This window comes from Pantherophis guttatus, chromosome 2 (assembly GCF_059756535.1).
Source record: "Pantherophis guttatus breed Tessera chromosome 2, ASM5975653v1, whole genome shotgun sequence".
Taxonomy (NCBI): Eukaryota; Metazoa; Chordata; class Lepidosauria; order Squamata; family Colubridae; genus Pantherophis; species Pantherophis guttatus.
Window position 1 is genome coordinate 222633693 of NC_142064.1, and position 16373 is coordinate 222650065.

At 36.4% G+C, this 16373-nt stretch overlaps 1 protein-coding gene across 4 annotated transcripts in view; it reads left to right on the forward strand.

Annotated features, from left to right (window-relative positions):
• COL7A1 (collagen type VII alpha 1 chain) overlaps positions 1-16373 on the forward strand; it is a 125072-nt gene that overhangs the window by 62524 nt on the left and 46175 nt on the right. For all 4 annotated transcript variants that reach the window (XM_034431483.3, XM_034431482.3, XM_087883725.1 and 1 more), the window contains exons 59-72: positions 764-790; positions 878-919; positions 6144-6224; positions 6735-6770; positions 6918-6953; positions 7280-7360; positions 8010-8045; positions 8246-8317; positions 9810-9854; positions 10054-10089; positions 11157-11192; positions 11941-12045; positions 13540-13575; positions 15668-15703. In XM_034431483.3, the coding sequence (XP_034287374.2) occupies positions 764-790; positions 878-919; positions 6144-6224; positions 6735-6770; positions 6918-6953; positions 7280-7360; positions 8010-8045; positions 8246-8317; positions 9810-9854; positions 10054-10089; positions 11157-11192; positions 11941-12045; positions 13540-13575; positions 15668-15703 (705 nt within the window). The remainder of the gene's footprint in view (positions 1-763; positions 791-877; positions 920-6143; positions 6225-6734; positions 6771-6917; positions 6954-7279; positions 7361-8009; positions 8046-8245; positions 8318-9809; positions 9855-10053; positions 10090-11156; positions 11193-11940; positions 12046-13539; positions 13576-15667; positions 15704-16373) is intronic.

The following is a 16373-nucleotide window of genomic DNA, read 5'->3' on the forward strand; positions in this document are numbered from 1 at the left end:
CCATTGTAGAAAAAAGCAATTTCTCTGCAGATATGTAATAGTCATCCAGATTTTTGTAGCTTAGGTATAGTATATGCTTATTCTAGTTCGCACAAAATGTGGAGGAAAACAAAAGGTAGTGTGTGACCGGCAACAATTACTGGCTTAGATTCCAAGAGCCGTGGTGATGCAGTGGTTAGAGTGCAGTACTGCAGGCTACTTCTGCTGACTGTTGGCTGCAATTTGGCAGTTCGAATCCCACCAGGCTCCAGGTTGCCTCAGCCTTCCATTCCTTCTGAGGACCCAGATTGTTGGGGACAATAGGCTGACTCTGTAAACCGCTTAGAGAGGGCTGTAAAAAGCAGTGTGAAGTGTATATAAGTCTAAGTGCTATTGCTATTGCTATTCCAAGGGCTCTGTAGCACCTACTTCTGTGAGGCAACAGCTGACCCAGAAGTCATAGAGGAGGAAGTAGTGGTAGACATAGCAGTGTTTCTCCACTCCATCCATGTTGTTCTTTTTCTGTGCCTTCTCTTGGGTTCCTGTACTTGGTTTACTATGTCTGAATTGCAAATACCTGGGCAATCACTACAGATTGCAGAAAAAAGATATTTGAGGAATGTCTCCAGTGATTTTTGGACACCAAATAAGAACTAGCTATCTTTCAATTTATTAAATGTGTATAATGCCATCCATAAGAAAAAAAGAAACATATTACAAGCACTATAAAATTCCCTCTTCTTATTTTAATCATTGTTGCTTTCTTGTCCTCTTTTCTCTGCAGGGAGAGCCGGGTCCTCCAGGCCAAACTGTGAGTGCCATATTTTTGTTTCCAATGTGTTGTTTTAAACCTTGATTCTGCATATGCCTGATGTACTGTTTCATTTCTGGTCTACAGGTTGGTGTGGGACCTGGAGAAGGAGGGCAAAAAGGTGAAAAGGTAATCCTGCTATAAAGTCCCAACGTGGATTGTATTTCATCTTATTTTACCACTTGTTAAGTAAGCAATTCCTACAACACTGAATTTACTTTTACAATTCTCCTGACCAAACGCTCTGTCAGAGTTTGTGGCAGCACACACAATCAGACACAATTAAATAATTCTGCAGGATTCAACTACATAAGAAACATCTTTATATACAATACCATACAGCAGAATTCAGCATACAAAATCAGGAACACAGAAGTAATATTCATAGAAGCAAGTCATTACAGAGTAGAGAGATAGAGAGGTTAATATATTGTACAGAGGTCAAACCAACTCTTATGTACAGTTCAGCAAGTTTAAGCCACACCCAGACTCCAAACTGTCTCTTATGGCCCCATACAAACAAAGAATAGAATAGAATAGAATAGAATAGAATAGAATAGAATAGAATAGAATAGAATAGAATAGAATAGAATAGAATAGAATAGAATAACAGAGTTGGAAGGGACCTTGGAGGTCTTCTAGTCCAATCCCCTGCCCAGGCAGGAAACCCTACACCACTTCAGACAAATGGTTATCCAACATCTTCTTAAAAATTTCCAGTGTTGGAGCATTCACAACTTCTGGAGGCAAGTTTTTCCACTGATTAATTGCTCTAACTGTCAGGAAATTTCTCCTTAGTTCTAAATTGCTTTTCTCCTTGATTAGTTTCCACCCATTGCTTCTTATTCTACCCTCAGGTGCTTTAAAGAATAGTTTGACTCCCTCTTCTTTGTGGCAACCCCTGAGATATTGGAACACTGCTATTATGTCACCCCTAGTCCTTCTCTTCATTAAACTAGACATACCCAGATCCTGCAACTGTTCTTCATATGTTTTAGCCTCCAATCATCTTCGTTGCTCTTCTCTGCACTCTTTCTAGAGTCTCAACATCTTTTTTACATCATGGCGACCAAAACTGAATGCAATATTCCAAGTGTGGCCTTACCAAGGCATTATAAAGTGATATTAACACTTCACGTGATCTTGATTCTATCCCTCTGTTTATGCAGCCCAGAACTATGTTGGCTTTTTTGGCAGCTGCTGCACACTGCTGGCTCATATCTAAATGGTTTTCCACTAGGACTCCAAGATCCCTCTCACTGTTACTACTATTGATCAAGGTACCACATATACGGTACCTGTGCATTTTGTTTTTCTTCCCTAAATGTAGAACCTTGCTTTTTTCACTGTTGAATTTCATTTTGTTAGATAGCACCCAATGTTCAAGTCTGTCAAGATCCTTCTGTATCTTGAGTCTATCTTCTGGGGTGTTGGCTATTCCTGCCAGCTTGGTGTCATCTGCAAATTTGATGAGTTTCCCATCTATCCCCTTGTCCAAGTCATTGATGAAGATGTTGAAGAGCACTGGGCCTAAAACACAGCCCTGGGGTACTCCACTGCATACTTCCCTCAATGTAGATGCAGTTCCATTGAGGACTACACGTTGAATGCGGTTGGTCAGCCAGTTATGAATCCATCTGGTGGTGATTCTCTCTAACCCACATTTTTCTACTTTATCTAGTAGTAGGTTATGGTCTACTTTATCAAATGCTTTACTGAAGTCCAAGTAAATTATATTGACAGCATTCTTCTGGTCCACTAATTTTATCACTTTGTCAAAGAATGCAATAAGATTAGTCTGGCATGATCTGTTTTTGACAAACCCATGTGGCTTTTGGTTATTACTTGAAATTACTGAAATATTATGTTTCAGTTTCCAAACAGTCCCCATTGGTTGACCTGTTACCATGTCTATCTAAACAGTCCCCATTGGTTGACCTGTTACCATGTCTATCTAAACAGTCCCCATTGGCTGATCTATTCCAGTCTATGAATATTCATATTCTGACCGCTCATCCCATCATCCTATCTCAAAACTGACTGTAATAGCATTAGCAGAAGCACAGTCTTATATACACAGCTGTTTTTGCTTCTTTCAATACACTTTCATTCTACACAACAACCTACAAATTGCCCCACTATCTTCCTATCAGTTTTGTACATCTTACAGTATCTTCATCCACTGGCTTTTCTTGAATAAACATTCTAGGAATACAGATTCAGCCACTGTGTCTAGTTTCTCATTGTCCATTTATAGCTTGCAATTAGTCATGCTATTTTCCTTGCCAAAAACAATATTAGTCTGTAGTGACAATAATTCTAAGATCCATGCTCCTCACTTTGATTTGTAAATAAATTATATAGGATTTGTTTTCTTGACATGTCTTGTTTGTCATTTTTTAGTAACTTTGATGATTTAGGTAGAGCCTGGACTTGTTTTGTTACAATTTTTCTTTTTCACCATTATGTCTTCTATTTTGGGGTAGCTTGACTTAAATGCTATGCTGCTTAGAGTGTCATGATTGTTTAATTATGTACAGGGGGCAGTAAAATAGGCAAAATTAGCCAGCAAAGTAAAATAAAATAGAATATGAAGAAAACAAATAAAACAGAATAGAATGAAACATGGAGCAACTAGATTGTCCTATAGGTTTATTGGTACCATTTTTCCTGCTTCACTTGTTACTACATTTTAAGGGCCTATTATTTGCTTCAAATTATCTAGGTTCACTACAGAACAGTCTTATCTCTGTACATAATTAAGTATACATTTACATCTCCAACAGCAGACTTATAACGTTGCCTCAAGCAATCCTCATACATTTGTCTATAAATATATTAAACAATTAAGGCATTATGGTCTTAATCTGGGTTCAATATCGATTGATTTGCCAAGCATTCTATTTATTCTCATACTTGGGAATATCTTTCCCTTTCTATAATATACCATTCTTAATCACTTCCAATAAACAAACCTTTTATGTTTTTACATTTCTCAGTGATTTGCTAAAGAGCAAAAATATGATCAGCACTGTCAACAAAAGCTGCACTGCACTTTTGAAATGTTGTTCCTTCATACATTTTAGATCAGAATTCTACCATATGCCTTCCCAGACAGCACACTTGATCAATTAATTCCCATGTGGTTTGTGTATTTACTCTGCTACTTTTCTTTTGTATAAGGGAAGAATAATGGCATTCTTCCAATCATCAGGCAAAGATCCAGATTTCATATATAGATTAAACAAATCACACAGCTACTCCAGAAGCAAAAAAATCCATATTTTAATCTTTCTCCAATTATATCATCATTTTTCAATATTCTCATGGCATTTATTACTTATTTTGCATGGTATCTATCTCAAATATGAATGTTTATAGCATCTCAGTTCCTTTCTTCTGGGTATAGTTATTATTCTTATGCAAATCTCTCTAATATCCTTCCTGCATTATTCTACTTCAATTTTATCCTAAATTACTTTTAGGATAAAACCTCATTACAATTTTTGAGACTTCATAATTACTCGTCTTTGCCCACATATAAAAAATACATTTCCAACAAAATTTTCATGCATTTTAATTATTTTTAATGTTAACCATTCCTTGTCATTTTGATTATATTCTTTGCAAAAATATACATATTTTTATGTATTCATTTATTATTTTAAGTTCAAGTTGATCAACTCCTAGCAATGCTAGGCAACTTGTAAATAAAAGAATTAAAAGACAATAAAGTGTATCAAGAAGAAGAAAAGTCATTTTTCTCTTATCATAATTTCTGGCAGTAATCATTTTCTCGCGTGTATTCTTTCTCATCAATAACCTTGTCACCTCATTTTTCTACCAAGCATCGGTTGTTCCATTAATATAAATCCATGTACATCTGTGTGTCTCTGTAATATAATTCTTTGTATTCTGTTGCAAGCAGCTTCCAGATCTTCTTTTGCTTCATTCACTACCAATATATTCTGTATGAGAGATTAAATTATTTTCCTAGAGGACTTCTCCTTCCTCTTCTTGCAATCAATCTACATTCATTTGTTTCCTTCATTTCTTTCTTTACCCATTTTTCCTAAGATCCACTTTTTACATACCAAAAGATGGCCAACCCCACATTCAGAAAGTCTCATCACCATTCCCTTCACTGATTCTCCTGGTCTTCCATCATAAAGAATGAGATCAGTCATGCTTTTAGATTTATAGTCATTCATTTGCCATTAATAGACTTGAGAACATATTTGAAAGCAACCTTTTTCTAAGCTACGGTAGTTCCTTGTCTCTGGTTCCTTTTACTTTTCTATACTCTTTCATCTCATTCATATCCATGCATTTGTGTCACTCATTCAATATGGTATATATTTCCCTAAATCATATTTATTCAGAACTCTGCATAATTTTTTCCAAAATTAATCCAAAATTCTTTCCATACACACTATTCATTTGAGTATATGTAGCTGCTACCAGCCATAGATTCCTACTTTCATGCATAATCATACTAATCTACCATTTCACCATTTCTCAAATTCTTTTCAATTGTTTCATTTATCTTTGCTTCCCTGTATGCAGTGATCAACTCCACAAAATCAGATAACTTTCATTCAGTTTTATTACGGTACATCATTCATCCTAACTTCACAACATAATTAGGTATTTTTCCAGCCCATTCAGTACTTTGCAGAATTCTTACAGAAAAGAGAAAACACATCAGTTTTCCCCTCTGCCATTGCCCCAGTTCAGCTCCACCGCACATGTGCCTCCCACTGGCCAGCTGGTCTTCAGGTCTCTGCTGCGCATGCATGGGGGGTGGGGCACATGTGGTTGAGCCACGTGTGCATGCAGTTGGGATGCACGTGCATGTGTGGGGGCAGGGCGCGTGCAGGGGGCTGCGCACACATGCGTGGTGGGCGAGACATAATGGGTTGCAGCTATCGGATCCCTACCTTACAGCAAATGGGAGGGAAATATCCCAGTGTGGAGTGATCTTTCCAGCATATCCTGTATACTATTCTGAGAAAATATTACTCATTTTCTCAATCTGGACATTTTTATGTATTCCTATAATAACTCACTTTATATACCAGTTTTCTGAATCTAAATAGTTTGAGCATTTTAAAATAATATTTTAATTCTTTCTTTGCACTCCTGCTTAATTTGTGATACTTGTTAGGTATTTTTCTTCACCTGCTGAAGGAATTTAATAAAATTTGTCCATTTTGTAAAAATGCATTTAATGTCATATCTAGTTTGCCTCAAAGAAACTGGGATTCTTTGGATACCTTAAAATTAGTTTCTGTGATTTAGTTTATAAAAAAAATAAAACTACTTGTGTGCTAGTTGTCTTTTTCCATTTTAGGGGGAGCCAGGAGACCCTGGAGAGGATGGCATGAAAGGAACAAAAGGAGAAGTTGGTTTACCTGGCCTGCCAGGAGAACGGGTAGGTTCCAGCTGCCACGCTGCATCTTTAAAGAAGGAAATATGGTGCCTGCTTCAGCTATTCTAGTCATGCAGTTAAACATGGAGGGAAGGAATTGGCACTTTTAATCCTTCCCTTTCTAGCATCACTCCAGGATTTGAGATGGAGGTAAGCTTTTGAAACAGATAATCTTCTCTGGTATTGAAAGAATTTCTTGTAATTGAGAATAATCATAATCAGGCTTCAAACTCAAATAGACAGAGTAAGCCCTCTGCTTCTGAAATTCACAGAAAAGAATTCACTAATTAGGAAATGTGATATGCTGGTAACTATCAATACACTCTTAATGCAGTGAGAGAATGAAATATGAAGAGCGCGAGATGAAATTACGGCTTGACCAAGTCCTTTGTAGTATAAACAGTAGTAAGGGGAGATGGTAAGAGGTTTTGGGAAGGCTTGTAAGTCTACAATCCAGGGAACTAGTATCAACCATTCCTTTCTCATAAGAGAATTGCATCCCCTCTCTTCCAGGGAATTGAAGGTGCCAGAGGGGTCCCTGGAGTTCGTGTAAGTCGTTGTTTTTTTTTTCCTTTTTCATAAGCTTCAGAAGGGAATGTAATGCTGTTGCTTCCTCTGGGATTATTGAATAACAGAGGGCCCAGTCTGCATAATCATTTTTTAATTAGATGGTCTGTCAACTGTCTCATTTTTCAGGGTGACCCTGGAGATCGAGGCCCAGTAGGAGAGAAGGTAAGAGTTCTGATTTTATCATTCATTAGAAGATATTATGAAAGAAAAGACACTGGCGAAATCCCTAATAGCCCACCAAATATTTTTATAAAGCTACAAGATCTGATATTTCATACAGAATTTAGAGAGAACCTTAGTGTTTTTTTTTCTTTTTAAAAAGAAAAACAAAGTAGCCTCCATTATTGCAGATAAAAGTGGATTTTGTCAAAATTATTGAACGGTCAATGTCCATGGTCTCATGAGCAGTAATTTCATTAATTCCCACAGCTCTTACTTGTTGCCATGGTTGTTTTCTCGTTCATTTATTCATTTAAATTTTTCCTCAGGGTGATCGAGGTCCTCCAGGCCTGGATGGTCGGAATGGCTTGGATGGAAAACCTGGACAAATAGGTCCTTTAGGCCAAAGAGTAAGTCTGATACTTGATGCCTTCAGGTATATCAGGACTGCAGCTCTTAGATTTAACAGTTGTTAAGCCACAATGATGCTGCATTTCTCTTAGCAAAGTCAGCTGTTTATGGGAAGCTGCTGCTAAGTCCAAAGGAATATTTTGAACATTTTGTACTGATACCAATGCTCACAATAAGGGAGTCACATTGAGGATCATCTTGTTAGTTCCAAAATATAAAAGTTAATTATCATTGGTCTTTACTGGAGCATACTAATTGATTTTATATATGCAAGTTTTATTTTCATGGCATTATTAAGCAGAACAATATAAAGAAATTATGTTTTTGATGTGTTGAAGCTTAGATACTACTGTACAAATGTTATGTAAATTTTATGAGATCATCACTATAGCCATTTGTCACTATTTGTCACCTAGAAAAAAGGAAGTTAATAACCTCATTTAGGAGATTGAAACTGGGTTCATATAGCACACTGGACCACAATATGCGGTGCGTTGGGTTGGATTGGTGAGGTGAGGTGAGGTGCACAAATTTAGCAAATATATTTAAATAAATATTTTGGGGAACTGCAGGTAAAAGACAATGACGTGAGCACAAGGCACAGTTCAATCCCTGACTTCTGATTGCATCCTTGCTTTATTTTCTTAGGGTGATCCAGGAAAGCAGGGTGACCCTGGTCGAGATGTAAGTATAAAGAAATCACTGACCTCTGACAAGCCTAAATAAGATAAGCGGCTATTTTCCTCATGTTTAATTGATTTCTGGATAATCTGCGTAGAGCTTAATTAGCATTCTTTCTCATATTGGGAAGCTTTCTCATATTCTATTCAGCATATCCACAACCGTCTGTTTTTGTTTTTGTTTTTTTGTTTTTTTAAAAATAGGGCTTGCAAGGTCATCGTGGAGAGCAAGGTCCTCCTGGAGCAATTGGCCCACCAGGATCTCCAGGACTGCCTGTAAGTGAAATGCTTAAAAGACTGCTGTGCATCCACTGCCCGTATGCAACATATGGGGCTGAAAGCCAATATGCATATTTTCCAGTAGGAGCATTTGTTAAGTGGGCCGTCATGTCTTTGCTAATCATCGCAGATGGCCTCTGCTACTTTACTTTACTTTACTTTACTTTTATTAGACTTCTATACCGCCCTTCTCCCGAAGGACTCAGGGCGGTGTACAGCCATATTAAAACACATAAAATTTACAAGATTTAAAAACCTTTAAAATCAAATATACCAAAATTTGGCCCACAAATTAAAACTAAAATACACCCATTAAAATTCATATTCATGTTAGGCTAGTCCGGCTTGTTGAAACAAGAGGGTCTTCAGGGTGCGGTAAAAAGTGCGCAGGTCGGGGATCATCCGCACATCTAGGGGCAGCTCATTCCAGAGGGCTGGTGACCCCACAAAGAAGGCTGTCCCCCTGGGCGTCGCCAGTCGACATTGTTTGGCCAACGGCACCCTGAGGAGCCCCTCTCTGTGGGAGCGTATTGGCCGGTGGGAGGCTGTTGATGGCAGAAGGCGGTCTCGTATATATCCCGGTCCTAGCTGCTAGTGGGTAAATTGCACAGATCTAGTGAATCAACACTCAGTTGACTACAAATTAAGGCAAATTGACTTCTCAGTTGACTAACTCACAACTGTATATACCAGTAGTACTGTATACCTCAGCCATAAAATGTAGAGAGAATGTTCTTGTACTTTCCTTGCTATCTAGGCCCATATAGAAACTTAAGATATATATTACTTAAGTTTTCCATTTCTGCTTTTTAAATTTAAAAAAATATTTAGGTTAACAACTGGAGCAAAATTAGTTAATAGAGAGTGATCTTGAGCTAAAGTGATTGGTAATTAAATTCTGTTCAATGCTGGATTCGTGTGGTGATCTTGGCAATTGAATTCCCATCTACCAATTTAGGCTTACAATTTAACAGAATGCAACACACACAAACACACACAGTGAGAGAGAAAATGTGGGATAAGGAGGGAGAAAAATAAAAACTCTGGCATCTACAGTATTAATACTATACTGTATAGATTTTATAATGTCTGTGGATAATTAGTCACATGGAAATTTATAGTTGTCTTGTCATCTAGAATGCAACAAATTCCAAGGAGGAGAAATCCAAAATGGCTGCACTGTCAACCAGACCAGTGAAATAATTCTGTTTTCTGTCCCACTCTTTGATGTGGTCCAATGGAACAGCTGCTGGATGAGAGTTTTGGGGAAAGACAAAACCCGATGAAGATGTCTTGTTAACAAGAATCTAACTGAATTTCACTTCACTTGAGTTTACTTCACTAACCATTGGTTGCAACAAAGTCATATATTCTGTATGGATTCATCCATCCTGTGTGTTCCTTGAGCCTTATGCAGGATCCTTATGCCTGTTGCAGTCAAGCTGGTGAGAGCTCTCTTAGCTGGCTGATCTCCTACATTTTTTTCCAGGGCAAATCTGGTGAAGATGGCAAACCTGGGCTGAATGGGAAGAATGTGAGTGTGGGGTCTGATCCCTCTGACCTGCTAGAAGTGGGGCTTCAGGTCTGACAGGCAAAGCCTGTATTGGGGTGGGAAAAAAGCAAAGGGAATAAAATGTGCTGTTTTCTTTCGTTCGTCTAATAGTAAGAGTATCATAGCATATGCTTCTAAATTAATCTGGAATACAAATGTGAACAAGATGTTTACTTTACAGGGAGAAGATGGGATCCCAGGAGAAGATGGGAGAAAGGTAGTTTCCTCTTACATACTTCAGGCATTTCAGCTAAACTTCTATCTCTTAACTAGAAATTAGAACCAAATTTCTTAAGAAGGGTCCCTGTTTCTCCTCCCTATTTCAATAACAGTTTTGGGCTATGTATAAATTTAAAAACTGCCATCAGAGGCACCAGCTCTATTCCTTGTTTTTCTGAGAGCTACATACCAATCCAAATAAACCTTTCTTGGGAAAACTGCTTTTAATTCCACCACCACCCAAAAAGAAAGTAGGAATGTTCTTTAGAGATGCCAGTCTCAATTTCATTCCTTGTCTCACTCCATTTTCCTTCCAACACTGAGCCAGCATTTCACACTTGGCATATTTAGTCTTTGTTGTCCTTTCCTAAAAATAAATAATAAATAAATAAATATTTTTGTAAGTGTTGAGCAGGCCAAGGAATTAGCTTAAGTACCTGTCTAGAGACATAAGAGAATGATTCTTTTGCGAGCCAAGAACCAGCAAATCTAAAAGAGACCTAATTTTGCTCTCTGTCATAGCTTAAGTTGAATATCAGATCATTGTTGATTTCTTCACTTCATAAGTGGTCATTAGAAGATAAGAGTCATTCCTTTTAGGGCCATAGTTTTGTTAGGCAATGATACAATAAGGAAGTGGCTCAGCACACATCTACAGTAGGCCATTTTGGCCCTCAGCAGTATCCAGAAAGTAGTCCATTTTATTGATTTCCATCTCAGTAGAGGAGTGTAACAGAAAAGTCCTCTCAGCATATTCCTTTTAGGGCCATATATAGCAGGGGTGTCAAACTCACAGCCCATGGGCCAGATGCATCATGTGCTGGCCACCCCCACCCCCAGTTTAGCGAAGGGGAAAAAAGTCACATTATGTCACGTGATGATGTGACGTTGCAATGTCACAAGTTTGACACCCATGCCCTATAGGGTTTAGGTGACTATCCTTTTTGGATGGTGGTAAAATTCAATGTGATGGATATTAGGATCCAAGAAAACTTTACTATTTATCTATAAGAAAACTCCAGAATGCATACAAATAGAGTTCTGATTTTTTTTTAATGTGTTTAGGGGGAGAAAGGTGAATCTGGAACACCTGGCAAAGAAGTAAGTACTTTTCCATAACAATGAGTTTTCTTTGCAAGTTTGTTTTACCTTTATTCTATTTTTTTTTTTTTAAGTAAAGGCACTGCCAGGGTTATCTGCCTGGAAAAGTAAGGTAATCAGCATTCCAGATCACAGTGATCCTGCCAAGTATGAGAGTAAATTGTTTCAAAGTAAAACATATGGAGGTAAAACACAGAAAATGCTATGCATGCAAAGAATCATGCTAGATTCTGATATAATTCAGAATAGCCCCAAGTCATGAGAAAGGAGAGATTTATCTTCACCCTTTCAATTCTCACAGCTTACCCCTTCCCAAGCTGTGAGATTTGGCACATGGGTAAAGTTTAAGGTAAAGAAAAGTTTAAGGTTAAGAAAATCTTTGGTCAACTTGCCTGGTCTTTAAATTGTTTTACTTTTATGCAAACATTTTAGAAAAAGAGAATTAGATTTAAAGTAAAGGGCTTTATAAAGTCATAAGTATGTAGGCTACCAAGAAAAGGAAAACGGATAGTATTTAGAAACATGGGGGCGGGGGAGACTGCTAGCAAGTTATTAGAGCCCAGAAGTTCTCTGCAGAGAAGAATTTACAACAAAGTCCTTGATGTCTCCTGTTAAAAGGCACTTCAGAAAACAAGGTTGGATAAGATCCTTGGCTCAAATTCTACAAAGCTGTTGCCAGTTTTAAAAAGACCGCAGGAAAGCTCCCTACAAACGATATCTAACTGTATTTGTCTTTTTTTTTTGACAGGGTCCTGAGGGTGTTAAAGGAGAGAGAGGAACCAGTGGGCCCCCAGGGCCTCCAGGACCATCAGGTGTTCCTGGCGTGCCTGGACAAGTTGGTCCACCAGGCCAGGTAATTTCCTCCTCCTGCAGAATCTACAATAGGAAATGATAAATTACAATAGGATATGAACATTAAGCCTCAGCAGAAACTAGCATGAAGATGGATAAAGGCTGAAATTCATTATGGGGAACATGTGTGCATGTATATGCAAAAAGAAAAGAAAAACATGCCCTGTTTCCCTGAAAATAAGACATCCCCTGATAATAAGCCCAATAGGGCTTTTGAGCACATGTGCTAAAATAAGCCTCCCCCTGAAAATAAGCCCTCCCCGAAAATATTTAAACTCAGAGCTGCAAATCAGATAAGACGGCAAGAGGAGCCCCATCTTGCTCCACGTGCCCCCAAATAATAAGACCTCCCTGAAAATAAGCCCAACTGCTTATTTTGGGGTTCAAAAAAATATAAGGCAGGGTCTTATTTTCGGGAAAACACTGGTAGAACTGAGATTGAAAAGCCAAAAAGAGAAGCTGAAACAACAGAAAGAAAGAAAAAAACTTTGGAGCAGGATAATTTGCATGTACATGCACATATATATAAGTAAAGAAAAACATACGGTACATAAATCTTTTAAATATGCATTTAAACATTTATGTTCAGAATCATAGTTATATAGTTAAGGACAACGTATTAAAATATTGCTTATATTATCAGTAATTAGTATATTGAATAAACTTATATTTTCATTTAGAGTTTTTCAAACCTTTTTATATGTTGAATTAGTTTTTTTAAGCAGAGCAATTTTCTACACTGTCAATATCACTAATCTGCTAGAAGTTACCTTTGAAGTGTTCTGCAAGCTTATCACATAAGAACATGATGAATGTTTATATTGTATCAATATTTATTTATTTATTTAGAAAAAGTGGCAATAGGCCAACAAGCTGGATTTGGGAACAAAGATCATTTGATCTTTCATCAAAGATCTCCCCAATATTTTCAAAAACTTTCAATCAGACTAATTAATTGGGAATTGCCAGTGAAGATGGTAATGAATACAATATATTTTACAGTCAGCAATATAATTTATCAAGTTTGCAGCTGATGCCATTTAAATAGATTATAATCCCATCCCTTCTCTTCATGATCAGTTCCTGTTGACTTGGTATAAAAATAATTCTATACAAAAAAAAAATATCATTATGGGAGTCAGTCAAAATCTTAGATCATCTTTTCAAGAGAACCATTTGTAATTAATAAAATGATTTTTGTGAGAATTGATAGTAGATAAATATGCATTGCATCAATCAGGAAGAATTTAGATTTCTAGAAATCAGTTTGAAAGAATAATTGGTGAATTTTGCTTTGGCTTTGCCAAAGAATTTATCTGAAATGCTCATAAAGAATGTTTATTCTAAGTGTTTTGGTATTGCCCATGTGGTTTGTTATTATCTTGAGTTTTCTATCCTTTCTTAGTGGCTGTTTAGGGAACATGTTGGTTGGTGTCAATAGGATACAGTAAATGTCTCTTTCTAGTTCTCTAATAGTACATTTTGCTATTTTCAGAGTTTGCCCGGCCTCCCTGGAATATCTGGCCACAAGGTAAGCAAAAATCTACTACACATTGTATCACATCAGTAGAATTGTAAAAAAAAAAACCAAAAAAACCCCAAAAACAAGTCAGATGGCACTGCAGTTCTCACTTCTGTCTCAATGGCAGCTGAATTCTCTGTATAACTTTGCAGAATTTTTAAAATGTAGTTTCAAGCCCACACATGAAGGGTATTGTTATTGTTTTGGGAACAACACAATATATATGTGTGTCTTTCTATGGCTTTTTTCATCCCAGAATCTATGAGTAGAAGCAGATGGTATGTGAAGGAAGCATATTATACGTAGGCTATATCAGCCTTCCACTTATAGTAATGAATTATGTTATCCTATCTTTCACAATCCACCTGATATTGGAATCTGGGACATAAATAACTTTGCATCTAGATCAGGCATCCAAAGTATCTTTCCTCTAGAGCAGGATGTTTCATTCTACTTCATTTTAATGGTAAAATATTTTTTTTAAAAAAATACAAAAAACATTACCTCACCAATAGAGTAAAAAGATAAATAGGGATTATAGTGAAAAAAAGAAAATCCAGATACATTATAGTGATTAAAATAAATGTTTCAAAAATTATCAGAAAAAAGATCCATACAATAACTAAAGATAACAATATAAAGTTTATTTAGCTGTTCAGTTTATCAAATCTAGATTGACAGCAATATATTGCATTACATTATCATTTTAGAATACAAACATTTTGTGAAAATAGTAAACACATGTCCTAGTTAACCATTAGTTAAAATTAGTTCTGTAAAATTCTTTGACATGCTTCATGTTATTTGGGAGATAATAATTTTCATTTTTTGGAAATATTGGTCAACATCACATTGAGATCCTTTAATATAATAGTTCTTCCCAAAATTACATTGATGTATATAGTAATTTGAAAATGAACAAGATTATAATTGGACAAGACCAGAGGCATTCTTCTTGGGCATCATGGTATAACTTCAGAAGCTGAGAGATAAAACCATTTGCATGACGGTAACCCATATCTTCATAGAATGCACCTCATAAATTCAGTCTGGACTATATCAAAATCTGTTTAACATTCATCAAAATTAAAACAATTTACTTCAATTTTTTTGTTGCAATACTTACAATAGAAATTACAAAAAAAGTATTGACAGGTGTTTATTATTTATTTCAATTGATAAGACTGTTCATCTTGATCTCAGCAAATAAGAGATAAAAACATAAAACAATAACATCACCATAAATGCAAATTAATAGCCAGGTCAAAGCATCTTGTAGATTGGACCACATTTCCAACCCCAATACGTATCTATTTTTTATAAATCTAGATTGAATTATAGATGGTATCACCATATATACTTTCAGATAAACTGAGAATTTTAGGTCCCAAAATAAACCCCCAAATTGGATTCAGCTTATTCATAAATATACATAAAAAGGAATACTTTTTAAAAGCACCCGTATACACTCATGGATAAGCCAAATCAAAATATTATGAAAAGCATGCTACCCGTGAGTAAGCCAATTGTGAAAATTTAAAATGGAATCTGTTCTTGAAAAGATTATTTATTGATGCAAAATATTAAAACAAATGAAGTTTTTCAGAATATAGTGACAAAAACACTTGAGGGTTGGTTTATCCATGGGTGGGGCATTTTTCATGGTACTTTGGTTAAAAATTTGAGGTTTGGCTTATGCATGGATGGACTCATTAGAGAATGTACAATATATGGTATTTTCTGTGGCTTCCTGGAAAACCTGAATATTTTAGCATCCACATTAAGCAGAGATATTGATCTACAATATCTAGGATTTAGGATTTAGGATTTATTAAATTTCTATACCGCCCTTCTCCCGAAGGACTCAGGGCGGTGTACAGCCATATTAAAACACATAAAAATATACAAAATTTAAAACAATTTAAAATTGAATATATAAAAATTTGGCCCATAGATTAAAACACACATACACCCATTCTAAAATTCGTATTAGGCCAGGCCTAATCTAGGAGGTCTTCCTCAGTCTTTAATATCTTCTAGAGTAGAACTGAATTTCTTTGTAATTCTCTGCCCAGTGACTTCTCATCCTGTTCTGTTTTAGGGAGAAAGAGGAGAACCTGGATTCAAAGGAGATCAGGTGGGCATTTCTCCCCAGGAATTTAATAATTCAAAATCAATTATTTCTAGAGCTTTGAAACTCATTATGAAGGCTTTCATGACACAAAATTTGGTCCAATAGGAATCCCATTTTATTGAATATGAATATGACTTTTCACTGAGCCCATCTCTTCTTTCTTTTAGTTATTTAACAATGAGATCTTCAGTGAGGTTTGATAGACCCTAAAGCACAGTAGAATCAGGTAATATTGTGTGGGACAACTATTAGCAGGTCAATGGCCACTGATATGGATCATCTGCAGTTTATGCCAGGTGTACCATGCATTTGGAAAGCTCCCCAAGTTATCATCCAATATAGCAATCCATATATTAGTAACTCATACAGTATGCCAGAGACCTCTCAATTGTGCATTCCAGTGGCTGGTTTCTGATCTGTTTTATCACTATGATGAAAAAGACCCTGGAAGACAATGATTCTGGAGAGTAACTCAATGATTAATCTGGAAATTGCTATAACAGTCATAACATACTGAAACTTTCCATAATAAATTAGTGAAATGATTTACTTCACCCCTGTCATTAATAAAAAGGAGTGACAGGATGCTGTGCAAGATTTCCTAAAACACTCTGGATGGTGTCCTTGCCTCGTGGAGCTTAATCTCTGTTTCTAATCCAGAGAAATATCTGCC